Raw genomic sequence first — 27,761 nt, 5'->3', positions numbered from 1 at the left:
GGCTTTCAGAACCGTTCTGCGTGGAGCGAGTGCAAATTGCCCCAGCCAAGATGAGAGCACCCCCCCTTGCTCTATAGTAGCCCGAATACTCAACTACAGGGACAGTGACAATATTCTTCGCACTGCGCTTGAAAAGGGACAAATCCTGCATGACAACACACGTTTCTCCTTGTTTCCTGACTACACCTTACATGTTCAGTAGCAACATGCGTCATACCATCGGATCAAGCAACACCTTTAATCCCTGAATTTGAAATATGCCCTATAGTACCCTGCCCGGCTCAAAATCATTCACAAACAAAAAGCATCTTCTTTGACACTCCTGCCAAGACGTGGGAATGGCATGAACATACCTTCCCTGACATCCCCATTTCTGAGGCCCTCAGGAGTCCAGCTACATAGGTCGCACGGAGACCGCAGATAAAGGCTCGGCGCAGGAAACCGGGACCCTCGACCAGGACCTATTGCCCACCCCTGAACAGATGTTGTAGGGTCAACGAGCAGCTATATGATCTGCAGTGACACTTCGGGAAGCATGTCAATTTACAGATGAAGAATCCTCATTCGGCGACATGATTGACTCAGAAATCGACAACATCCAGCTGCTCTTCCCCTCTAGGACACCGCAGATGGCAAATGACTTGCTGGGTTCAGGGGTTGCAGGTTGGGACCCAATAGTATTGCAATTTACTCTCCTGTGCTACAGCATTTGTGCCTTGACCGACAGGACACAATCCATTGCTAAGTGTAAATGCCCCTGGGTCCTGCACAATACATCTCAGCAGGTATGTTAATTTGATAAACTGTAGGGGAATGGATGTTACTACTGACACATTACTTTGTTGTTGGTACACGGGTTGTCCGGGCCCCGGGGGCCGAGAAGCAATATCCTTCTAGGCAAGCACGCTAGAACTTACTTGGTGTACCTGTTGACTGTTGCGCCTACATGACACCTTTGTCAGGTGCACGTTGCACAACTAAATGGTTAAGTTATGTTGCTATTTATGTTTGGTCGAACAATGTTCTTCAGTTGGTCCTTGTATTCGGAATTTCTCGGGGTTCACGATGGGTGTCACACAAATCGGACCGACATTATAGACTTGAATTGAGTGGGTGTACAGAAATTATAACACAAATAGGATGTGCACATGGCAGCAATTCAACTATATAAATTCACCACTTAGAATGTTCATGGGATGGAATCACTTCATAAGTGGCACAGAATATCAGGGTGTGGCCTAACGAGTTGGCCGAGTAGACACTGTAGAGGAGAGCTCCTGCCCCAAAATACCGAATCCTTAAGATATCCTGATTGAACTGGCACAAGAACCACTGCAAAAGCTGTTGGAAGGTATTCTGACCCAGCAACAATGAAAGCGGAGGGCAGCCACCAAGAAACAGCGAAAAACGGAGCATAAAGAAAGTGTGAGGTGAGCCTGGCGCAGTAATGGCACCGCCTGACCCTAATGCCTGTGATGAACGAAGCGGCCGAATACGCTTATCGCATAACCCATGAAAGGGTTTGAGCTGCTGTTATAGACACAACGCAGAAAGTGAGTCTGACCCCCATGGAGACTGCCATGAGACTGCCATGAGGCTGATGGCAGAACCCAGTGGGTCATTAATAAGAATCGGGACATGAGCGGCCTGAGCCTGGCAGGGTGTGGCCTGCAGTGCGTCACTACAGAGACGGCCGGGAGGAGTGTGCGGCCCTCCGATTGCCTCAAATATCACCATCGTGAACCAGTGAAAAGCATCCAGCGGAGAAGGAAGCAGGGCCCGGGTGTTGGGACAGGCACGGGGACCAGGTAATTAATAGAATAAGGGCAACAAAGTTTAGAGGCCTCTGCACAAACAGCCGGGACAGATAGGGAGAACTCGGCCATAAAAACAGATGCTCATAAGTGGCAGACACGGCGGTGTGGCCAGACAAGGTGGGTGAAGAGTAGTGTTCAGAAAACACTGAGGGGGGAACTAACAGGCCCACCCACGACACTGCTAAAAATGAGGTCTGCAGATGAGCCCACCTTGCCTAATAAATAGCCAGTGGCCAGAAAACAAAGGCCTACGGACTAACTACAGCTGCTAACTTCTAAGCAATTAAGAAACACCTCCCTTTAGCTGTTGCTGGGAGCAAGGCAAAGACAGTGGGACGCAGAGCAGCTGTATCATGATTTGACAACAGGGGTTTTCCGAGGAGTAAAGGTGAGCTATAGTGGAGGGGCAGGTTTCCCCCCTTCCACCAAAAGTAACTGAGAGGTATGGAGGAGTGCTTACCCCTGCGCAGAAAGTACAGTCTCAAAAGGACATTAACGCACAACCAGAAAATGGTCAAGGATAAATCATCGAGGATGGGCAGGCTAATAAAGATTTACAATACACTGACCCGAGCCCTGGACCATCAAAACAGGTTAGAAGAGACTCTGAAGATACAAACAATCAAAGCGCTACTACATTAGACAAGGCAGACATACTGGAGGCCATCAGAGACTCCCGAGTGGCATTGGAGACGAAGATGGACACAATGGCAATAGACATAAACCACTTATGCCTTGACCTTCGAAATTTAATGGAAAGAGTCACGAATACTGAATAGGAGGTTGTGACACTACGCAAAGAGGTCCAGAGGCTCTGCACCACGGTCACCATCCTACAAGCTCAGTCAAACCGTACAGAGTTGAGAGTGGAAGACGCAGAAGGGTTATCCAGGAGGAACAACCTCAGGTTCATAGGTTTTCCTGAAAAGGCAGAAGGGCCAGAAGCGGACTTATTCCTGGAAAATTGGATTAGCACGGCCTTTGACAATATCAGACTCTCAAAGTTTTTTTACTATAGAAAGAGCCAACCGGGCCCTGGGGCCCCCAATGAGCCCAGGATCACCACCCAGAGCCCTGATAACGCCTGTCCAATTACAGGGACCGGGACACAGTACTTCAACATATCTGTGCTAAGGGCCCACCTCAATACGAAGACCGCACAATCCAAATATACCCAGATTATACAGGGAAAGTGTAGGATCTCAGAAACAGATTCTTAGGAGTTAAACGGCACCTGTGGGAACACAATATCAAATACAGCCTAATATTCCCTGCGCGACCCTGAGTGCAATAATATGATGGTAGAGTCCACTTCTATGAAACACCTCAAGATGCAATAGACTGGATGGACTCCCTGGGACTGGCCGGACCAGATTAAAACAATGGGGTTCGTAGCGGAAGAGACACAGACGACAGCGTGGTCAGCGCCTAGACGCAGAAGGGAGAAGACCAACTTCACAAGTTGGCGCGGATAGAGCATTACGCACCAAATTGGCAACAAGATCACTACAAAACCAATACTCCCCACTATGCTTTGTTCGTCAGGAACAAGGAGTTATTGGGTCCCGATCCCTTGCAGACCGTAATCATGGAGCAAAATCTTGATATTTTACTCATCCTCGACAATGGTAGACCCGTTCCCCATTAGAGACAATATGTTTCAAGGTTTGTCAGGACAGTTTAGGATTGTCACTTTTTTCGGAGAAAAAATTCCAATACAAGGCAATGTTATGAGGCATTTATGAGGTTTGACTCTTTTCCAGAACTCAGAGTCGGGTGCAAAGGTGTATACAGAAGCAATGTTCCATAAATCAAAGAGTAAAGGTTACAGCCAACATGTATTTCACCCCCTTTAAGCGGCCGTCCGGCCTGGAGCTTCCTCAGGGCGTTGTTGTATGGACAGGACCTTATATCGTCCCATGTTACACGCTGCAATAAGACTGATATTTGGAGTTAAAAGACATCTCGTCATATGCGTCTGTCATGTGTCAGTCGGCATCAGCCGATATAAGGTCCTGCCCTTGAACCACTCTGCTTTGTGCAAGAGACCCAGACTGATGGAACCCCAGAAAAGTAATGGGGGAAAAGGAAGTGAACACCCAATGCAGGATGGGTCTCGGAATCATGAGATATTGCACCAATGACCTGTGAATAGACAAGTATAATGGGGAACATAATGTGCAGATACAGCACAGACGGTTGAAACCTCTGCTGGTGATGAGTGGGTGCTGGGGAGGATAGAAAAGGGGAAAACAAGGAGGAGTGGGAAAAGCGGAGTACTGCTAAATTGATCCAATATGACACTACCACGCATATGGGTGGTCTTGCTGAGCCCAATTGGTCTTGCGAGATAGCACGGTGTCTGGTGGACTGGCCACACAACAGAGTATATTTACTTGGGCTAGAATGGACTTTAACTTTTGTTTTTGAAAAGATAAAAGAGAGGTATTAGGGAGGGGGTGGCACAATATAGGTTTGGAGCAGATTCACATGTCTGACCCCAGGCCGCTCCCCACGCCGAATGGCTCCCCTGGTCTGCCCGAGTCTCTGGCCCACTGCTCCGCCGGCTCGCCCCTGGTAACTGTGCTCCTGTCCCCCCTGCACTGCCATCCTTTTCCTTTCCTGGTACTGTATTTGTATTTGCGTCATTGTTAATTGCATTTTCGCTAGTGTACTGTAATTCAGGCGCCCCTTGCACCCCTGCCCTCTGTGCCCCCCGCTTCCCGCCGCTGCTCCCCCGCGGCCCCGCCCCCTTTTCCCTTCTGTATCCCCTGCCACTTGCCCATTGGCCGCCCCGCTCCCGCCTCCCAGCTGCTTCTCCCTCCCACTTGGCCTCTTATGGAGGCCACGTGGCGCAGGTGAGTGTGACCTGACCCCAGGCCGCTACCCACGCTGCACGACTCCCCTGGTCTGCCCGAGTCTCTGCCCCACTGCTCCACCGGTTCTCCCCTGGTAACTGTGCTCCTGTCCCCCCTGCACTGCCATCCGTTTCCTTTCCTGGTACTGTATTTGTATTTGCGTCATTGTTAATTGCATTTTCGTCATTTGTATTGCATTTTTGCTAGTGTACTGTAATTCAGGCGCCCCTGCCCTCTGTGCCCCCCCGCTCCCTGCTTCCCGCCGCTGCTCCCCCGCCCCCTTTTCCCTTCTGTACCCCTGCCACTTACCCATTGGCTGCCCCGCTCCCGCCTCCCAGCTGCTCCTCCCTCCCACTTGGCCTCTTATGGAGGCCGCGCGGCGCAGGTGAGTGTGACCTGACCCCAGGCCGCTCCCCACGCTGCACGGCTCCCCTGGTCTGCCCGAGTCTTTGCCCCACTACTCCGCCGGTTCACCCCTAGTAACTGTGCTCCTGTCCCCCCTGCACTGCTATCCTTTTCCTTTCCTGGTACTGTATTTGTATTTGCGTCATTGTTAATTGCATTTTCGGCATTTGTATTGCATTTTCGCTAGTGTACTGTAATTCAGGAACCCCTGCCCTCTGTGCCCCCCCCACTCCCTGCTTCCCGCCGCTGCTCCCCCGTGGCCCCGCCCCCTTTACCCTTCTGTACCCCCTGCCACTTGCCCATTGGCCGCCCTGCTCCCGCCTCCCAGCTGCTCCTCCCTCCCACTTCGCCTCTTATGAAAGGCGCGCCAAAAGCAAGCCCGTCTACGCTCGGACCGCGCCCAGCGCCAGAACCCCTGGCCCCAGCTGTTGCCAGGACACCCGACTGAGATACGACACCGCCACCCTCACCGCACTCAACACAGGACGACCTGCCGCATGCCACCGAGCCACTCCGAGGCGCACCCACGGACCCTTCACCTGCCAAGCATGCAAATTCACCTGCCTCTGAACCTGCACCCCGCCCACCAAACACAGCAACAACAACAACCACCTCAAGTGCATCCTCCTCAACACCCACTCCGTCCACAAACATACCGTCGAACTCTGGGAACTCCTTGATACAACAGCACCAGAAGTCGCCTTCCTCGCGGAAACCTGGATGAATGCCTCCTCGGCCCCCGACATTGCCATAGCCATCCCGGACGGCTGCAAAATCACCCGGAAGGACCGCGTCAACAAAACTGGAGGAGGAATCGCCATTATCTACAGGAACAACATCAGCGTCACGACCAACGCCGAGACACACTCAACGCCGCCGAACACCTACACTTCCAGATCCACACCGACCCCCAGACCACCCTGAGAGGAACGCTCATTTACAGACCCCCGGGCCCACGGACACAATTCAGCGAAACCATCGCCGACTTCATCAGCCTGCACGCCCTAGCCTCAGCAGAGTACATCCTCCTAGGGGACCTAAACTTCCACCTGGAGAAAAACAACAACAACAACACCACCACCCTGCTCGACAACCTCGGACTCAAGCAACTGGTGGACACGCCCACCCACCTCGCGGGCCACACGCTCGACCTCATCTTCTCCGCCAGCAACCATGTCTCCTTCAGCCACTCCACCAGACTACACTGGACCGACCACAGCTGCATCCACTTCACCTTCAAGAAGACCACATCCCACCACCACACGCTACAGATCCCCCTCAGATGCTGGAGCAAAGTCACCACAGACCAGCTGACCACATCGCTGAGCCAGAACCCACCTGTCGACACCCTAGACACCAACAACGCAGCACACAATCTCGCACAGTGGATTACCAACTGTGCCAACGACCTCGCTTAAACTGAAGAAACCCCCAGGCAAGACTAGCAACAGAAAAACCTCATGGTTCACAGACGGCCTCAAAATTGCAAAGAAATCATGCCGAACCCTCGAAAAAGCCTGGCGCCACAATCGGACATCAGAAAACATGACAGCCCTCAAGAGCGCCACCCGCGAATACCACCAGATGATCCGCACCACCAAAAGGACATCGTTCAAAGAGCGGCTGGACAACCACACCCACAACAGCAAGGAACTCTTCAGCATCGTCAAAGAGCTCTCCAACCCCAGCGCCAGCAACATCGACATCACACCGCCGCAAGACCTCTGCAACACCCTCGCCACATTCTTCCACCGCAAGATCGCAGATATACACAACAGCTTCGGTCCCCAGACTCCACCTCCAGCCACCAAACCAACGACCCCCACCACCCGACACAGCGCATGGACCCCTATCAGCACTGAAGACACCACCCACGTCATGAACACCATCCACTCCGGCTCCCCCTCCGACCCATGCCCTCATCATATCTTCAACAAAGCCGACACCATCATCGCACCCCACCTCCTTCACGTCATTAACAGCTCCTTCGTGGGAAGGCGGACCTGAACGTGCAGAACGTGTTGATGCGGTCGCGGCTGGTGGGAGGAGTCAGCTGAGCCGCTGAGCGGTGTGTGGTGGTTGCTGCGGCTGCCTGAGATTGCACGGGGCTGCGACGGGCTAGTGCTAGTGCCATGGCCCGGTTGCGACCTGTTGCTGCGAGGTGCTGTGTCCCGTGGGGGAAGAGGACAGGGACGCGGCGAGACAGCGAAAACACGGCCAAGTAAGTCGCCAAGGGGCGAGCGGTGGTGTCACCTTTGTGTGCTTTGTTGAAATACAACAGCGGAGCGAAGCGAAGCTTTGACGTAGCTACTCTTAATAACTAAGACCCTGCTCCCCCCCGGGGGCGCATTTGAGCACTCCTGTTAATCCTGCCGCTAATCTGCCCTAGTCCGCTCCCGGACCACTTCTCCTTCGGCCTCACCCAAGTCTCGGCTTAGTGTGGGTCCCCAGCAGGGTCGCCCTCAAAGTGCCCTTAGTGGCCGCACCTCAGGCCCCAGGTCTCGGTCCTGGCAGCCGCGCACCCCGCGCCGTCCAGCCCTGCTCTCCGGCCTCCCACTGCCCCGGGCAGCTCAGCCATTTAGGGCGTTCGCTTGTAAGGCCCTCCAAAGCTTTGGTTCTGCTCCCTCCGCCCCCTCCAACCCTCTCTGCCCGTTGCTACCACTGCCGGTCCCACTGCCCTGATTGCAACTGATGCCGTGACGCCCCCCCTTTTTTGTGCGCCCCCACTTGGGCAGCTGTGGTGCCGCATTTGGGGGGGTGTCTAGGAGTAAAAGTACGGACCTCAGGCAACTGGTGCAGTTGAGGCCGGTGGACAGGTGTTCTAGGGCGAGGAGTTGAGTAGGGATTAAGTGTGCGGGGGGGGTGCCCACGCGCGCAGCACTGGCCATTGATCGTGTAGTCTATGACACCACAGGACAAGATAAGACAAGATTAGACAAGACTAGCAACCTTGCTCCAGAGTTATTCTGGCCCTACACGACCCTTGACACAACCCCTGACAAGAGCCTGCACGACCTCTCTGCGCCTCTTTGAACCCAAGTACAGTACTGTCGGCAACACAGAGAGCGTCCTGAAGAAGGTCCATCTGTCCTAGTTCCCAAACTTACTGGCTTTGAATAGCCCCACCCAACAACAGAAGCTATGAGATCTGGGAAAATAAGAAAAGTCCCCTCTTCACTAAAACGGAAGAAACACAAACAGTTGACAACTGATGTGGAGTGCTTACCGGACAACCACACGAGTTCACCGACTGCGACGGACACTCAGAAGGTCCCTAAATCACCATTGAATGCACGGCAATACACGAACAATAGGAGTACGCACACCAATGGTACTCCATCTTTGATCGGTTTAAAATCCTTCACCCTTTTAGACTACTTCAAAAAAGCTCCGGGCGGTGCCAACTTCGCCTCTTCCTCCCAATCCTCAGAGGCAACTAAGCCCTGCGACGCTGACCCATCTGCAGAGCTAAGCACACACTTGCCACAAACATTGCCAACTTCCATCAACAAGCCTGCCCTAGCCCCGGATGTATACTTCCTTGGGTCTGTTTCCGCCGATCAGAACACCGCCCTGGGGGCCCTGTGAGGGTTACCCAAATTCCCCTATCAAGCTATCAATTTTCCTTAAGTCAGCCTCCACCCCTCCATGACATGAATCTGGGTTTTGTGGGGTCCTTGGACCTTTTCTGCCCCGGTGCCACTGCACCTGCTACAGCATTCAAATCTAGTCCCTTTTTTGTATTTCAAGTCATTTTAATTGAGATTTTCCAAAAAAGTAGCAATCATAAAAAAGGAGGAGGATAAGGCAAAATCAAATCCCTTTTAACGGCAATTGTGTCTGTCTGTTTAGTAGTAAAATATAGCAAAATTAGGTGTTTGGTGGGGTACCTAGAGCTTTTGGTCCTGGTGTTACTCCACCTGCTGCATCCTTCAAATCATGACCATATTGACTGCTAGCTAAACGCAATTGTGACTATCTTGTTTAGTAGTAAAATTTGGCAATATTCTGAGCTTAGTGGGGTCCTTCGAGTTTTTGGCCCCAGGACCACTGCAGCTGCTGTACCATTCAAATCAAGTCCCTTGTAACTGCAATTGTTACTGCCTGTTTAGTAGTCAAATATAGCAATATTATGTGTTTACAGGAGTTCTGACAACTTTTGGGCCTAGTGCTAATGAAACTGCTGCACCATTCAAATCATGACCCTGTTGTCTGCAAGGTAACTGCACTTGAGGCTGCCCATTTAGAAATAAATATAGCAGGGTGCCTGGAGCATTTGAACCTCGTTCCACTGCACCTGCTACACTATTGAAATCATGACCCTGCCTACTAGAAAATTGAATTTATGACTGCCGGCTTACTTGTAAAGTATAGCAATATTAGCTGTTTAGATAAGTTTTGACACATTTTTGGCCTGGTGCACCATTCAAATCATGACTCTAGTACCTGAAAGATAACAGCACGTGCCAATGTCTATTTGGTAGTACAAAATAGCAATATTTGGTGTTTAGTGGAGTTATGACAAAGTTTGGCTCCAAAACCACTGCACCTGCTGCACCATTTAAATCAAGCTCCTTTTAACTGCAAGCTAACTGCAATTGTGACTGCCTGTTAGTAAAATATAGCAATATTAGGTGTTTCGAGGTGTTCTCATAAATTTTAGGCCCAATACCACTGCACCTGAAGCACCATTCAAATCATGACCCTGTTGTCTGCAAGGTTTTTTTTAATTGTTTATAACACATTATTGATTTTCTTAAAATTATCAGTTGCAGCTTCCTTACAACATATATTATATCCGTACAGTACTAGAAAGCCAATTATGTAATCACAGACACATATAGACCAAGCATTGGCATAGCCAATAGGTCTCACCTTTGGGACCTTATAAGTGTTTAGCCATGCAATAGCCATGCAACAGTTAATGTTGTTGCAGTAAGGATATTGTGCTGCATAACTAAATACTTATAAGGTCCCAAAGGCTAGACCTATTGGCTATGCCAATGCTTGTTCTTTCAAGTTCTGCAAGACTACCCAATAGGTTTTACGGTTGTACTTCCGGGTTTATGCACATTTTTATTGATTCAGTTGTCAGCGAATGAAAGTTCTTGCTATTTTAGCGTTGATTTTGAGTTTATCGTTGTAACTTTGGATAGCGCTCGTATTTTGGCGTTTGTGTCAGTAGGTTGTTCCCGGCTTTTGGAGCCAGGCGTTTGCATTTTCAGGGAGTTCCGAAGCAGGCATGTCATTCCCCAAGGCTCCCATTAAGCGTTTCAACGAACACGTCGGTGAGTAACATTGTAAACTCTATTTTTATTTGGTGAACGCCCGTGCTGTATTAAGCATTTTATTTTGCCATCCACCAGTTTATTTCAAGTAAAAATAAATCTCTGTCCGTTTACTCTAAACATAAGGGCGTACGAAAGCTGAGTTTTATGGAGTTGCAGGTTCATACTGCAAATGCCTTTACCCCAATTATCCAAAAGCCAGTAATGTTCTATTTACCATGCATATTGGAGGCTGAAACTAGCTTCACAATTATTGTTTCGTTAGTCATAGTTTCCCACTTCCACATTGCAGAAGATACCTGGGAGCCAATTGTCGCCATGAGAACAAACATTGTTTAGATCTGGTTCATTGTTCACGTAAGTTTCAGAACCCAGCAATGATGATGTCTTGAGAAGCGCGTGAGAAGTATAAAAAGCCGCCCGCGATGTAAGAGCGTTTATCAATTCCCTCTCGCGCTCACAGTGACACTTCATTAGGCTCTGGTATGTATCCTGGGTAACGGGAGACAAGGTGGCGCTAGTTTGTGCTTTCTTTTGTAAAAGGTACAAGAAGAAATATATTAACAACGTACATACACATGCAACACATTAAAAATAAAACAAAAAATATATAAACAACTGCAATTGAAAACACCATGTATCTGCTCATGTTAGCCCGTTACTAAAATGCTAAATAAATAAGCCCTCATTCAAGCGAGTTATACTTTGTACAGAGTCGCACACACGTGCAATACTTCTTGAATAAGGCTGGCGCAAGCTCAAGTGGGCTATCAATGATTATTTGGGGAGTCGATCATTTTCTTATAAACGGAGTATTTACCAAGGAACTAGAACACTTTACTGCGGTCGCGAAAGTGAAAGCGACATAACCCGATACTAGAATGCAGCTAATTCGAGGGAAATAAAAACAAGTTTGACGAGAGGCAGCAGGGGGAAAGGAGAGAGGAGGGGGCCTACGCCTGTTTCCCTTGCCGGAGCGAGCTTTGAAACCATCTGTTAATTACAAACAGATGGCTTCAAAGCTCGCTCCCGCAAGGGAATCGCCAAACGTGCATGCGTTGCCATTCAAAGCAATGCAAAGCGTTCAAAAGTGAATCGATTACTAAAGATCTTTTTCCTATGCAGCGCGCATGAGACCTAAAAAGCACGTTTGGATAGCGATAATATCCAATGGTTTCATGGTCTACCTTTTTTTTACTGGTGTACATTGTCTGTGAGATTTCCAGCTGTTCAGTCTACACAGTATAGCATAGTGATTATTATAAACTGAACATTTCACTCTCCCCGTTACCATTAACAAACCAACTAACTAAGTCCAACACCACCCACCCCTTTCCCACGCACAGCTCTTTCTGCATTTGTTTAATTCAGTCAGCGTTACAGTACAGCACAATTATAGGCATGAAGTACATATACATGAGCAAGCTCCTACAATATAACACAATGAGGTATCAACCCGATCACATCACTTAGGCTGATAACCCGTTCTCAGTAATTGTATAATAATGTCATCCCTACGGTATCTGTGACTCGGTCGCTATAAATTCTTCTAGCATTCCATTCCATTCTAATGAGATAGGTTTTTTCGTAATCCTCTCTGTTCCTCACGTTTGAGTTCTTCACTTTTGGCTCTACCCCACTGGACCACCTTATTATACCATCCTAATACTGTGGGTGGTTTCACCGCCTTCCAGCGCATTGTTATCGTACGTTTAGCCAACAACAATGCCATATTGGCAAATTTATTTGTAGGACCCTTTTTCTTACATCTGGAGTTCACTCCCAATATACAACACTCTAGTGAGTCTCCTCCGCCCCTAGGGGCGACCGTATTTAATATGGTACGTACTGCGGCCCAATAGTGTGCTGTTTTTGGACAAGACCATAACATATGAAGCAAATCAGCATTTGGGGCATGACATCTAGAACATGTGTCCACTGTATCTGGAAACATCAAACTTAGTTTACAGGGAGTCAGGTGTGCTCTGTTCTTTATCATGAGTTGTATAAATTTCAACTTTGGATTACGTGACACCGTTTTCAGATATTCCAATCTATATCCCCACTCTTTGTCCGTCAACTCTTGGCCTATATCAGCCTTCTATTTATCTTGTAGTATTTGTAATGAGGTGGCAGCATGTGTTCGGATTCCCTAGTACAACCATCGGGTCAGGTGACTACCATTCCCCATGAGATACTGCTTGTGTACTAGTTTGTGTCGGGGTTCTGCCCCAGTTGGTGCCCATATGGTCCGAACATATCTGCTAATATTTGCATAGAGTAAGAATGATGTATTAGGCACACCTTGTTCCCTTACAAATGTGTCATGAGTCATTAAGGTGTTATCCAGGAATAACATTCCCACTGTATTTACGCCCTCGTCCACCCAATTAGTTATATGTTGCGATGTTACTGTACCTAGCGGTAGAGGAAGGCCCAGCAATGGTATGGTGGAAGCATAGGGGACTAATGTTGTTGTCTGCAAGGTAACTACGCTTGTGACTGCCTTTTTAGTAGCAAAATATTGCAATTTTAGGTGTTTAGAGGGGCACCTGGAGCTTTTGGTTCTGGTGTCACTGCACCTGCTGAACCATTGAAATCATGACCCTGTTATCTACAAGGTAACAGCACTTGTGGTTGTCTGTTTAGTTTTACATTTTAGCATAAATCTGGGTTTAGTGGGATCCCTAGAGCTTTTCGCCCCGTTGTCACTGCATCTGCTGCACCATTCAAATCAAGTCCCTTTTACCTGCAAGGTAAATGTAATTGTGACTGCCTGTTTAGTAGTCAAATATAGCAATATTATGTGTTTAGAGGAGTTCTGACAAATGCTGGCCCGGTGCTACTGCACCTGCTGCCCCGTTTAAATCAAGCCCCTTTCAATTTCTAGGTGACTGTAATTGTGACTGGATGTTTAGTAGTCAAATATAACAATGTTATATGTTAAGAGGAGTTCTGACAACTTTCGGGCCTGGTGCTACTGCACCTGTTGCATCATTCAAACATGAATGTTGTCTGCAAGGTAACTGCCATTGTGGCTGCCTATTTAGCGGTAAAATATAGCATAGCACTATATCAACTTTATTTTTACGGCACAATGTCTATTACAACATTTAGAATTTGATCATAATGACCAAATAGAGTAAGTTAAAAAAAATCAATCTGATAATGCCCGCAAAGTGCAAGGAAATACCACTAACGTTCTAAGGCTAAAGCATCTGCTTTACACATCTAAGTAACAGAAAACAAAAATTCCAGCTTACTGTTAAAAGCGGTCTGCCTTATCCGTGGAAGATATCCTATCTTGACAGTGAATGGGGCTTAAACAGTGTGAACAGCTTTAGTGAAAGTATTGTAAATGCATACAGCCAGGGGAGTTTAATAAAAAAAAGTTCCTCACAAAAGTGAATGAACACATGAGTTCGACAATGGGGACTGATAAGAACCCCATTTTAAGATATATTAAATACAAAAGGTTTCATAAGCACAGCGTGCAGGGGAAACCTAAAAAGGTGCACAAAAGCGGATTTAGTGAAAGGAGCTGGTTGGTAGCAAATTGTAGTTAACGGGCCTACCAACGATTTTTTTTTTTTAACTGAAATTTAGAAACAAACAGGAGGGGTAGGGGCTTGGGAGCAAGTCAACACCACTGACAAGCGGCAGTGAAGCATTAAAAAAAAGTCAAGCAGAAAGGGTAGGTGGGGGTGGTAGCAAACATGCTTAGAGGTTTAGAGAGCAACACCGTGTGGGGAATTTTGAAGCAGCATATAGGGGAGAAAGCATGAAAACAATCCCATAGAGCACTTAAAGCAAAAGGAAAAAGTAGTTCCCTGAATGTAGGCAGTGGAAGGATACAAGTTATCCATTCAAAAGGATGGTAAAGAAGCTATGCTCCACAGGAGAAACAGCCCGAAGAAGATGAAGGGAAGGCAACAATTAGGAAGCAAGCAAATGAGATTGACAAGAAACCCAACCAAGGAGAAGCAATGGACCCATGCAATGCGCACTGTAATTACTGGTATTGTACAACAATATTTTTTTTTCTTTAAACAGACAGCTAAATCTGTCAGTTAATGAAATCTAAAAAGGATTGTTTATTACAAGTCTGTTTCTAAAAGTTGGGAAGATGGCGATCATAGCACAGCAAACCTTTTGTTGATAGAATTTCTAGTAAGCAAAACACACACTTTCGGGCACAGCACTTTAAAAAAAATGTATGGGACATAACCACCAAATAACCCTTCCATTCTTTGGAAACCTTACATGCAATATGAATATTCATTCATATTTAAGAACTCTCAGCAGATTTTCAGCTGATGGGCCAAATGGGCAATTGAGCATTTGTCAGTGGTCGAATTGGACCTTTGTCAAACAACAAACTATACTTTTATCTCCCCAGATAAGTTTGAGTACCAATGGGGTGATGATGTAGAAGACGCTTCTACTACCGGTGCTGCTTTAACAGAAGCTGCATCAGGGTACGAATCCATGAACCCTTTACAAAGGCAAATGTTACACCCACTGTTTTCGTAAACAACATATTTTTTATTACACCTGTTGAGGTAACACCAAAAATGTAATATGGGCCTATGCTGGTCGTGTGGTATGCATAAACACATTTTGGTATGTATCAAATTTGACTATCAATATACGTACTCTTTGGAAACAAGTAAGGGTTAAGAATCAAAATTCTACATACAGCTCTACCCTTGATCTTAATAAACAAATCTTTAGTTGCCTTCTACTTCAACAAGGGATCTACTTGTCATTGGAAACAACGTCAACAACTTTCGTTTAATGCTAGTGCTTTGAACTGTGCTGAGGCCTAAGCGTGTCCGCATGCCATCATTTTCCATGTAAAAAATCTAAATGGGACTCATTTACAAAGTAAAGCCAGTCAAGGATGCCACCCATCTACACCTATACATGATAAACTAAGTTGAACAATGTGCACCTAACACAACCACAACCATTGTAGGATGGTTATATATATTTTTTAAGTCTCTCTACTAGCACCTTCTAGAATGTTTTCACGCATGTATAGAAGACTGTTGCATCTGCTGGAATGCATGAACTTCTTAAACCCAAAATAAAAAGCTCCTTCTCTGTTAGTAAAATTTTGCGACTGTTTATGTTCAAAATCTACTCATCTATCAGAGTTGTGAAATTCTTACAGCCGGAAGTGCAGAAACCTCTTTAGAATGCAAAGTAGACTGAAGCTGGAGCCTATCGAAAATTATTTTGTGGTTAAAAAGATAGGCAACTGTCACATTTAAAGCCCCATTGTATTTTTGTCTCCAAGTAACTCATAATGTGGAGAATATTTAGACATGAGATGTGAGTAATGCTTTCCGGGCCTATCAGCATGCCAGTCACCAATCTATTTACCAGGCGCATCTTCTGGTTCATATTGATATTGCCATTAGGATCAATCAAGCTTTGTACTTCATTGTTGAAAATGATTTCATAAGGCACCCAACTTTCATGATTTTAACACTGTGATGTATATTATACATTGAAAGAAAAAGTGAAAGAGAAACAAAGCATTGGCATGCATTTTATACTGCACCACGATTTAGTACAGTAACAATACGTGATTCAGTAAAATAATTTGCACTTCTTCACCCAAATCAACCCCAAAATAAAAATCAATGAATAATTTGAAATGAACCGATCCATAGATTTGCCACACCATAGCTGCGAACACAAACGAATAAATACTGAAAATACTTACAATTTACAACACAAAGGTTTTGTCAATTACTTCGTGTCATCCAATGCTAATTTGGACTTTAAAACCAGAGCCGAGCTATGAAGACACATCAAGGACAGCCTTTTAGCTACATACGAAGGCACTTCATGTTTTCAAAAGAATTACTTACATTAGCCTGATCTTGACGATCGTATACAAACAATTTAGTCTTCCCAGGGAAGATTATAATTACTAAACCTTGCCACTTGATAGCTACTGGCGGGATTTCCACTGAAGAAAGGCTATTAGGTAAAGCCATCTATCAGAGTAAGGAGCGGTCACTCCATCCTAGTGGCTGATGGGTCACTCACTGCCAGGTGGGGCCTTACTGGCCCAGTATGCAATCCAGGACTATCGCATATGTGGACTCCCTGTCAGTAAATCGGCAGTGGCCAAGAGAGGCCTAATGTGTAGCCCCTGTTTACGCACCCGTACACATTACGTCCTGCCCTCTGCTGTTGCCTGCTACTAATTCTGGGTTAGTATCATGAAGCCAGTGCCGCGTAGGCACAGGACACGTCTCTCTGGATGGGACCAGTTATTTGCTGGAATATTGTTCAACAGTGAATGTTGGAGCAACAGGCAAATTCCATGAAACCAGATCGAATGGAGGGGGCTCAACCATCCTCTGAGATAGAACAACATAGGCCAGCTGTGTGAGGTGGACAGCCTCTCCCCCCACCACCCCATTTGCGACAGGCTAGTCAATGATCTGTCAAGAGGAATTCTTCCATTTTTCATGCCTGGGGCAATTGTGTTTACTTTCTGCAATTTCTCATCTCCTCCATTAAGGTCAAGTGGAGATATGTACCACCTGTCTGGCTGGATAAATATACTAAATGAGTGTTGCTATGCTTTTAGTCATCATATAGGTATTCGGGAAGAAATCTCTGGTCTTCGCGGGTATTTTGGATTAAAGAGGACTTGTCAACAGCTAGGAAGCCATATGACAGGAGCAAACAGAGACTCTAATTCTATGAATTTGGGCAGATGCGTCTGAACCTCAAAGGGGCAGCAATTAATTCATAGCACGTGGCCAGAAAATACCTTTAAAGCAAATGGTTTTCCCATCACCCTGTCCGTATCAGATAAATCTAATATTTCTATATTTGAGTCTCTCTCTATTTCTCAACCTCAGTGTTAAATCATGCATACCCTCTCCGTTTTGTGCACCATCCACAAGTCTCCTTGTACACCAATCGGGACAGAAGCTGCAATAGAGTGAAAAAGAATGGTGTTATAATCTCATACAAGCAAAAAAGCCAAAGGAATGAGGGGGGGGGGGAGATGGATGTTATTCGCATGAGATCACAGGGCAGGAAAAATGATGCACCACGAATTACAGTGAATGGAATGTAAATGATACCAGTCTGGTTCTAATCAAACCAAGTCACAATGAGTTCTACGACCTTGACTGTGTAATAAGAATTACATTCATTCGTTGCATCTCCTTAAAACGACTGCATTTTAGCTTACAGAGTCACGTTCTATCAATCGGGCATTAATCAAAGTTATTATCGGACCTGCATCAGGTCGTCTTCAGAAAAGCACTGCGTTGTGTAGAAATAGTTTGAACAATAATTTGTACTATGTCAAAGAGTCACAGGTAAACACAATACCAACGTACAGAGTTAAGTTGTCAAGTACAGTTCCGGGATCTCTGGAGTTTCGCACTTACTTCCACACTTGTACCATTCTAATTGTGGGAACATCACTTTACAAGAGTGTTTCAGAGTATAGTGGCATAGAGTACAGTGACATTGAATTCAATGGCGTACAATGCAGCGTCATAGAACACAGATGCATAGATTAAAGTGGTGAAAAGTAGAGTTCAGGGGCAAAAAGTGGCGTAGAGTGATGCAGCGGACAGCGGAAGTGCAGGGGCAGAGGGTGCAGTGGCGTAGAGTGGACTAGTGTACAGTGGAGCAGGGCAAAGTGTAATAGTGCAGAGTGGAGTGGTGTAGAGTTCAGTGGCAGAGGGTGCAATGTTGCAGGGTAGTGGCAGAGTTCAGTGGAGTGGCATTGAGTGCAGTGATGAAGAGTAGAGTGCAGTGACTTAGCATGCAGTGACAGAGTGCAGCTACATGGAGTGCACTGGTGTAGAGTGCAATGTTTAAGAATAAAGTGGCATAGAGTGCAGTGGCACAGAGTGGAGTGAAGCAAAGTGAGTAGAGTAGCAGAGTAGATTTAAAGAATTATCAGTGGCAAAGGTATCAATTGTGCGAACCAAACCGTATCTCCATGTAATTTATAACACATCCTGTGGTGTTCCAAGGGGAATGAGTAGTCACCTATATCCTTTAGTGCCGAGTGGACGATGTCCACAGCCTGATATCAGGTCTGGTTACAACTGTGTGAAATTACCTGTGACACACTACAAAATGGCCGCTGTTGTTTTAGATATATGTAGTGGTATGTTGAATTTCTATTTTGTCACCATATTGGTGTAGTATTGGTCTTTTCGATTTGGATACGGGCGAGGGTTACGTGGACATTCTATAGATTCAGACTCAGTACATGTTTACTTTATGGGGAATAATGATACACATAAGAGTTAGAACATTTTTACATCTCTCTATGCGGATGAAAGCACAGTGAGATGGTAATCGTAATGAGTATAAATATCTTACACAAGATGTCGCCGGGCATACACGCCGGCTGACATGGATAATGGGAGCACTGTCGGAGCGCATGGGAAATTCAAAATAAGATAACATTTAATGATGACATCGTCTGTAATGTAAGGACATTGTTTAGTATGCGGTTGGCTAGATATACTTAGTGGCTCCCGATACATGAAATTGGATAATATGTGGTTTTTGGTACAAGACTTGGGACAACTTTTGAGTAATTTACGATATACACTCCTGAACGGGATGTATGTCATAGCACTGGGATTTGTATTCTGAGGTACAGCACAGTAATGAATATTGACTGGAGGGCAGGAGTTTGGATACATGTAGAGTAAATGTTAACTGATTTTTATATAGCGCTAATCACCAGCAGGTCTCTAAGCGTTTGAGAGAGAGTCACCAGAGGTCCTCATGGGTGCATGGCCTTATAGTAGACCAGTTAGGCCGCGTCTAGTGCCTCCTTAAACAGAAGGGTCTTAAGCTGTTTCCTAAATGGGAGGAGTGCTGGTTCCTTGCGCAGGTAATCGGGCAGTTGATTCCAAAGTTGTGGGAGCTGGTTGGAGAATGCTCAGCCCCCGTTGGATACAGTTTTGTAGCCTGAAGTGGCTAGGCGGCAGGGCTCGGAAGATCGCAATGTGCGGCCTAGAACATAGTTTTTCAGACATTCTTTGATATGGGCCATGGTTTTGCCGTGGATTGCCTTATGGGCGATACAGAGGCCTTTAAATCTAGCTCTCTGTTTAATTAGAAGCCAGTGTCATTTGCGCAGCAGGGGGGAGGCGTGAGACCATCTTGGCAGCCTAAAAATCAGTCTTAGTTCATAGCTATAATACAGTTATACAGACTTTTTATTTCTTTTTGATTCTAGGTTATGTATATTCCTTATTTTAAACCTACCCAGAATACTAAGATTGGTTTACAGTGCATTGTAGTGGCTTACCGATTGTTACCTAAAGGACATTATTTTCACAGTATAAGAAGTTTGGAATCCTTTGATATACTCTGCTGTACTGACATGGAGATACACTTGGTGAGTGTGTTTAGAGGCAACTTTACAAGAATATTATATTTTTAACTACTAGCAGTTATTGTATTACTATCCGTTTAATTACAGATGTTTCTGGACGATGTATTGAGGGAATTGCATATGGTTCTTTTGATTATTAAGACCTGTGGATAGGTGAGCTGGAATACAATAATTAGGGCACACTACTTACTTAAGTATGATTAAGTATAACCAAGAGTGGTTTATACATGGGTGCACTCTGCCAATCGGAGCACTTACATGATGCTATAACTATTTGAAATCTAATGAGACATTGCACGGCATCGCTAATAGCATGGAAATGGCAACACTGGACACTTATCTTGACTTTGAAGGGACCTTATTTCATTGGTGGCAACTATGTATTTCAAACCACTTTCCTGAACCCCATCTTTGCTTATGTATGGTCAACTAATCCTAAATTGCATGGAGTGTCTCTTGTGGTGATGCCTTTTAAAAGGAAGTGTAACAACACAATGCTTTTTATATGCGTCATGGAAGACAACAATTTGGTTTATTTCTTTTTGTAGCCCTGATTAAGTCAGTTTGGTTCATGTACCTATGACTAAAGAGGTGTTGGCTACGAATTGTTACTGGCTACGAATTGTGATTGAAGCTTATTCTGAAAACTCCAGAAGTGAATTACAACTAACTGTGAAGAAGGAAAAATAAAGCAAACACAAGGAGATGATGGCCGGAGCTCTGAAAGTTTTCAGACACTCACCCCAGTCACAGATCTGGGTTGAATCCATCATCATTCTTTAGCTCACTTCGCCACCTTAGTTCAGAGCAACCTATATGCAAATCAGTCTTGACCCTGTGCCTGATTGGAACAGTCCAGCCAGAACTGCCAAGTCTGGTCTTTCCTGAACTGGAAGCAAGCATCCTGGGACCGGTGTCTGGGTAACACCCTTCATCAGCCAGGCTAGCTTGAATCCAGTGTCAAAGTGAGTAAGGGACCCACGTCTGGGCATACCCTGCCAACTTAGGGCACACAAAGCGATGACACAAGGAGATGATGGACGGAGCGCTGAAACTTTTCAGACACTCACCCCCAGTCACAGATCTGGGTTGAATCCATCATCATTCTTTAGCTCACTTCACCACCTCAGTTCAGACCAAGCTATATGCAAATCAGTCTTGACACTGTGTCTCATGAGAACAGTCCAGCCTGAACTGCCAAGCCTGGTCTTTCCTGAACCGGAAACAGAAACCGGTCCCAGGATGCTTGTTTCCAGGCAGCTGCGGTGTCTGGTAGGCCAAGACCTAAAAATGGGATATGGAGGGAGCTGCAGACAGAAGGGGTGAAAAACAGTACCCTGAATCACGTCGTGAGCAGCGGACAGGCACTGATTCAGTTGAATTCATCTGTGCTTGATCCTTGCTCTACAGCAAGCATCGGAAGTGATGTTTCGGCACCACTGCCCAATTAAGAAAGCTGCAAAGTAGAGTGTGGCTGAAGCAGACAAATTATAAGCAATTTGCAGGTTCCAAGTCCTTTTTGTAAACAATTGTGTCTCGCAAGCCAGACGCAGGTGCTAGTGCATGTTGTTCGCACATTCAACCCTAAAAATGAAAGCCAAGAGCCTCTGCTCAATGCAGAAGCTGGAAGGAGGCTTTGCCATTTTGAACGTAGCATTTTCTGGTGATCATACATGAAGCATCTCTAACTGATTATCGTCTTAGTCTCTTCTGCATACAGCAGGTTACCAACAGTAGGAGTAATGTAAAAAGAGTCATATGATCATTACTACATTTTGGGAGGTTAAAAAAGGATTGGAGGGGGCGTGGCTTGCGCGCCGGTCGGTGAAGACGCACTCTCCGTGAGCTCCGCGACGGACTTTCTTCACGGATGCCGTGAGAGCGCTCTTTCTTCTTTCTGGACGTCTGAAACGGCTCCACAGTCGGCGGAAGGCTTCGCGACCCTGATGTTGCCGACGGACGGGGATTTCGTGCCTTGTGGAGTCTTCTTGTCTAGTGGTAACTTTTCCTCCTAACGCGACGCGGGCGGCCGCCATTTTGGCCGCTGAGCCAGTGTCGTCGTTATCCTCACCGCTTTGACTCCCTGTGGCTTATTTGGCAATATCCATCTGCTGGTAGTCAGACAAAATATCGAAATTAAAATATCGATATACAATAATATCGATGTTTTAATATCGATGGTATAGTATATCGATGTGCCATAATATCGACAGACAGAATATCGAGATTAAGGTATGTATGTTAGTAATATCGAAATTTTGTTTTTTAGTGTTATGTATTTTATTTTGTTGTTTATATGTTTGCTAAATATGTTTAGAAATGTATGTTTGAAAATTAGTAATTTTGTTAACATTTTGCGTTTTAGTATTAGAGCGGGTTGTGGGTTTATAGGGGAATAGGGTGGGAAGTAATTTAATAATAATTAATTAATTAATATAAGTTTGTACATATTTTTAATTAATAATTAATTGGTAATTAATTAATATTAATTAGTTAATTAATTAATATAAGTTTGTACATATTTTTAATTAATAATGAATTGGTAATTAATTAATATTAATTAGTTAATTAATTAATATAAGTTTGCACATATTTTTTATTAATAATTAATTGGTAATTAATTAATATTAATTAGTTAATTAATTAAATATAATTTTGTACATATTTTTTAATTAATAATTAATTGGTAATTAAATAATGTTAATTAATTTTGGGTAAAGGAGTATTTTTAGGGTGCAGGGTCAGTTTTCAGTTCTTGGGTAAAGGGGTATTTTTGGGGTTCAGGGTCAGTTTTCAGTTTTTGGGTAAAGGGGTATTTTTAGGGTTCAGGGTCAGTTTTCAGTTTTTGGGTAAAGGGGTATTTAAGGGGTATTTTTAGGGTTCAGGGTCAGTTTTCAGTTTTTGGGTAAAGGGGTATTTTTAGGGTTCAGGGTCAGTTTTCAGTTTTTGGGTAAAGGGGTATTTTTAGGGTTCAGGGTCAGTTTTCAGTTTTTGGGTAAAGGGGTATTTTTAGGGTTCAGGGTCAGTTTTCAGTTTTTGGGTAAAGGGGTATTTTTAGGGTTCAGGGTCAGTTTTCAGTTCTTGGGTAAAGGGGTATTTTTAGGGTTCAGGGTCAGTTTTCAGTTTTTGGGTAAAGGGGTATTTTTAGGGTTCAGGGTCAGTTTTGGGTTTTTGGGGTACAGGGGTATTTTTAGGGTTCAGGGTCAGTTTTGGGTTTTTGGGGTACAGGCGTACAGGGTAAAAATAAACTAAATTTAATTTAAATCAATTAAATGAAATTAAAAAAAAAAATACATTAAATTATTAAGTTTTTAATTTATTTTAAATGTATATGTATTACTTTTAATTTTTTAATTATGTTTTAATGTTTTTATTTAATATTTGTTAAATTATATGTATTTTAACATTATTTTTACATTATTATTAATACATTTAAAAAAACGATATTTTTATTTTCGATATTTTTGTACTACGATATTAAATTTGATATTTTTGTACTTACCTTTATGAAGATATGACTCCGATATTTTTGATTTCGATATTTTTGTGTCGATATTTTTGTATGTCGATATTCTGTCTGTCGATATTATGTCATACAACCCCATCTGCTATGTCCATCTACATCACCAATATGGTATTTTCTTGCTGCTGCTCTGCCATTTTTTGCCCCTTCTCTGTTTTTAATGTCTAACTCAATATTTTCTGACAGAAAGAGGTGCTGCCATTTTAGTAATGCCGAATTTGGTCTGACTGACTTTTTTTTTTCCCCCCACATATGCTATAGTATTTTACCACTTGTTGTCTTGACCATATCGCTCAATTTTCCTCATGTTCTGCTCATTATCAATGCACTCTATGAGGATGGATATTATTTTTTTCAAGTTTTAACGTGACATCCCGTTGTCGTATCTCCTCATACCTCAGTGCCATCTTTTTTATGCGACCTGCGTTTTTCATTCAGCTGGTTCAGTGTATCTACTAATATTCATATCTACTATCTGCTGTGCAGTATCATTCTTCCTGTTTATTCTTCGGCACGCCTTTTGGCCCCTGCTCACGCTTTTACCATGGCCAACAACTCCAAACTATCTCAGACTGGTACCAAACCTAAGCGGCCTAAGAATGATCCGCCCTCCCCCATTAAGTCTTCCTCTAATCCTGTTCTGGACTCAATCCTTGAGGAGGTTCGCGGCCTCCAACCGTGTATGATTGCGACTAATGACAGGCTCAAACAGATTGAAGACGCTGGGTACTTATGGAGGGCAAAGTCTTATATTTGGAGCAAAGGGTTAGTGACATTCAAGATGCCTCGACTAAAATCCCTCTCTTAGAGCAAGATATCCACAAACTCAAGCTGCACACGGAGGATTTGGAAAATCGTAATCGTAGAAACAACCTACGCGTTTATGGTATTCCAGAAAATGTGGAAGGTCCTGACATGGTGTCTTTTTTACAAAAATTCCTACAGGAACTTTTGGATCTCCAACCTGCGTCACGCCATCTTAACATTCAAAGAGCTCACCGCATTGGCCGTATTAACTCTGCTTCTAACAAACCTTGTGGCATTATCATGCTCTTTCTAGAATTCACGGAGCTAATGACTGTTTTAAAAGCTGCCAGGCTGAAACGCAGTCTCCAGTGGTCTGGTCACAACATCTTCATCTCGCAAGACCTCTCGACTGCGACTATTGCTCGACGCAAAGAATTCTTGAATCTCCGACCTCTTATGCGACAACTTCACATTCAATATGGCATCCTTCATCCATGCTTCTGCAAGATCACTCATAATGGTTGGACCCGATCATTTGATGATCCTCAAAAGCTTCATGCTTATCTACAGAGTGTTTCTCCTTCAACGATGGACACTGTTGCCTAATCTTATTTCTTGTTACTTTTCCTAATGTTCTTACATGTTTTTTTTCTTTCCTTCTCACTGTGGCTCTATGCTTCTCTCATCTGTCTCTTTTTGACTCTTCTCTTTCGTCTTTTATTCATATTCTCCTGTTTTTCGCTCTTACAATCTTCTTTTTACCCTTTTTATATGTCCTTTTTCTCGGTTGCTCATGGAGATGTCTCCCCTACCTGGCGTATCCTTGCCCCTGATGTTTTTGTTATTCGTTACTTCTCGGATCAGGCTTCTGTGCCTTGATCTGTTTACTTTCCTCTTTCTTTTATCTGTTCTCTTTTCTCACTCTCCTCTTCTCTTTTCTCTTTCTTTTTTCTTCTCCTTCCTACTTAATGTTTTTTTTTCCTCTTCTACTTTACTCTACATTTTTCTCTCCCTCTGCAATCTCTTTCTCGATTGTTTTTCTTCATAGTGTATTTCGTCATTTTGACCAGATTTTCCTCTTCAATGGTGCGTCTCTTGAGAGCTCTCTTCACACATATTTTATGTCTTTGTTGTTTTCTTCTTTGTAGTGACTCCCTTGCAATGTGTTCTCTCCACGTGTCGCCCATCATCCCTTTCCTCAATGGTGTGTAATTTTGTCTCATGGAATGTGCGAGGTCTTGGTCACCCTGTCAAGCGTCAAAAGGTATTGTCTCATTTATCCAAACTTAGTTCTCAAGTTGTTTTTCTTCAGGAAACGCATTGTTCTGATGTTGAATCTCTTAAGTTGAAGAGACAGTGGGTGGGCCAGGTTGTATTTTCTCCTGCTATTCTTAAAAAAGGAGGGGTTGCTATTTTATTTCATAAAGCTTTGAATGTACAAATTGTTTCATCTCAGCATGATGATGAAGGACGCTGGGCAATGGCTAAGGTTATTATCCATAATAAGACATTGGTTCTGCTAAATATTTATGGTCCGGTACGCCCTGACCCTAAGTTTTGGAATGATATTAAAACCCTGATTTCTTCCATTGATTGCCCCGATTTTGTTATTGCAGGTGATTTTAACCAATGGTTAGACCCTTTCTCCGATAGGTTATCTTCCAGTAAATTTCACCCTGATAAATCTCATAAGAGCTTCCAATCTGCCATTGCCTCGCGTCCTTTGTATGATTCTTGGAAATTATGTAACCCCGATGTGTTGGAATATACCTTTTTTTCTAATGTTCATCACACCCGTTCCAGGATTGATTACATTCTGGTTAGTAAATCTTTACTCCCCTCCATTCAAAAATCTGAAATAGGTTCCATATTTATTTCTGACCATGCCCCTGTTTATACCACACTTGATCTATTCCCTTATTTCCTCTAAATTTAGTCGTTGGAAGTTTAAGGCCTTTCTTTTATCTGACTCAGTTTTCTTGAAGGAAAGTGTGGAATTTTTCAATGAATTCTTTACCTTTAATGATCCCTCTGATACCTCCATTCCGAACAATTGGGATGCTTTTAAAGCAGCTTTCCGAGCCTTTACTATATCCTATGTTGCTAAGAAAAAGAAAATTAATAGGAAACAATATGACGACCAACTTCAGAAAATCAAACACCTTGAACATTTGTATTTCTCCTCTAAATCCTCCACTTCCCTTCAAGCTTTAATCTTGGCCAAAACAGACCTCAATAAGATTATTACCAATGAGGCATGTAATACTCTCCTCAAAATTAAATCCAAATTCCATGGTGGCCAGAATAAAGCAGGAAAGATGTTGGCGAACTACTTGAAAATGAAATCTGAACGTAAAAATATAGGCCCAATTTTTAATGACTCTAAATAAATTGGTCTCGACAGATGAAGACATCGTCAAGGTTTTCCATTCCTACTATCACTCCTTATACACTGATGACACTAACCCCTCTGAGATAAACTTATCATCCTTCTTTAAAGGCCTTCCACCTCCCCCGTCCTTTCCGGAGGATTTTGCTCTCCTGGAAGAAGAAATTTCTCTTCATGAAGTGACTCGAGCCATTAATTCACTCAAACGATCAAAGGCTCCCGGACCGGATTGCCTACCCGTTGAATTTTATTCCTCGTTTCACACTTTTTTTGCTCCTAAACTCCTTCAACTCTTCAATTCCTTTATTTCAGAAGCGAAGGCCTCTGGGTCTTTTTTGGATGCATTAATTATCATAATCCCAAAACCTGATAAAGATCATACCCAATGTAAAAATTACCGCCCTATATCCCTCATTAATTATGATTGCAACATTTTTGCTAAGATTCTTGCTTCCCGCCTTGATTCCCTTATCCCCCGTCTAATTAAAACGGACCAGGTGGGTTTTGTGAAGGGTAGACTTGCTGCGGACAATGCACGTATGTTCTCCAATGTCATTGCCCAGAGTAAGCATCTTAAAGTCCCCTTAGCAGCACTCTCCTTAGATGCTGAAAAAGCTTTTGACCGTATCAATTGGCAATTCTTGTTTCGTACCCTACACTGGTTTGGTTTTGGCCCCTCTTTTATTTCAATGGTCAAACTCCTCTATTTCTCTCCCCGTGCCAGTATTTTTGTCAACAACCAATTTTCCAAGTCCTTCGCCTTATCTAGAGGCACTTGTCAAGGTTGTCCCCTCTCTCCACTATTATTTATTCTTTGTCTCGAACCCTTTTTAGAAGGAATCCATTCTAATCCCAACATCACTGCTTTTAAATTGTTTTCCAATGAAACCAAATTGTCTGCATATGCGGATGATGTCTTGGTATACATGTCAAATCCTGAATCCTCCCTTCCACCTTTTATGGACGAGGTCCGATTATATTCCTCTATATCGGGTTATAAATTGAATTTGTCCAAAACGGAAGTCCTCCCACTTAATTCACTCTGTTATCAATTTATGTTTAATAATACTGATTTTGCTTGGTGTCCCTCTAAAATTAAGTACCTTGGTATTTGGTTTGCACCCTCCCTCAGAGATACCCTTAAACTCACATTTCTTTCTCTCGTAAACAAAATTAACTCCCTTCTTCAAACCTGGTCCCCATTATTTCTTTCTTGGTGAGGTAGACTGGATACGATTAAAATGATGATTACCCCTCATGTTTTATATGTCGTTTCTATGCTCCCCTTCAAAATTCCGACTTCATATTTCTCCCGCATCAAC

General features: G+C 44.2%; 1 protein-coding gene across 3 annotated transcripts in view; it reads right to left on the bottom strand.

The window, feature by feature from the left end:
• SLC37A2 (solute carrier family 37 member 2) overlaps window positions 1-27,761 on the bottom strand; it is a 928,549-nt gene that overhangs the window by 79,313 nt on the left and 821,475 nt on the right. For 2 of the 3 annotated variants that reach the window (XM_078682150.1, XM_078682148.1), the window contains 2 exons: window positions 17,276-17,331; window positions 16,103-16,177 (listed from right to left, as the gene is read on the bottom strand). In XM_078682150.1, coding sequence (XP_078538276.1) covers window positions 16,129-16,177; window positions 17,276-17,331 — 105 coding nt within the window. In that variant the 3' untranslated portion in view covers window positions 16,103-16,128. The remainder of the gene's footprint in view (window positions 1-16,102; window positions 16,178-17,275; window positions 17,332-27,761) is intronic. The other variant, XM_078682149.1, reaches the window with a different exon arrangement.

Source organism: Lissotriton helveticus, chromosome 3_1 (assembly GCF_964261635.1).
Source record: "Lissotriton helveticus chromosome 3_1, aLisHel1.1, whole genome shotgun sequence".
Lineage (NCBI taxonomy): Eukaryota > Metazoa > Chordata > Amphibia > Caudata > Salamandridae > Lissotriton > Lissotriton helveticus.
Note: the sequence above shows the minus strand (reverse complement) of the source record. Positions and strands in the feature narration are given on the sequence as shown.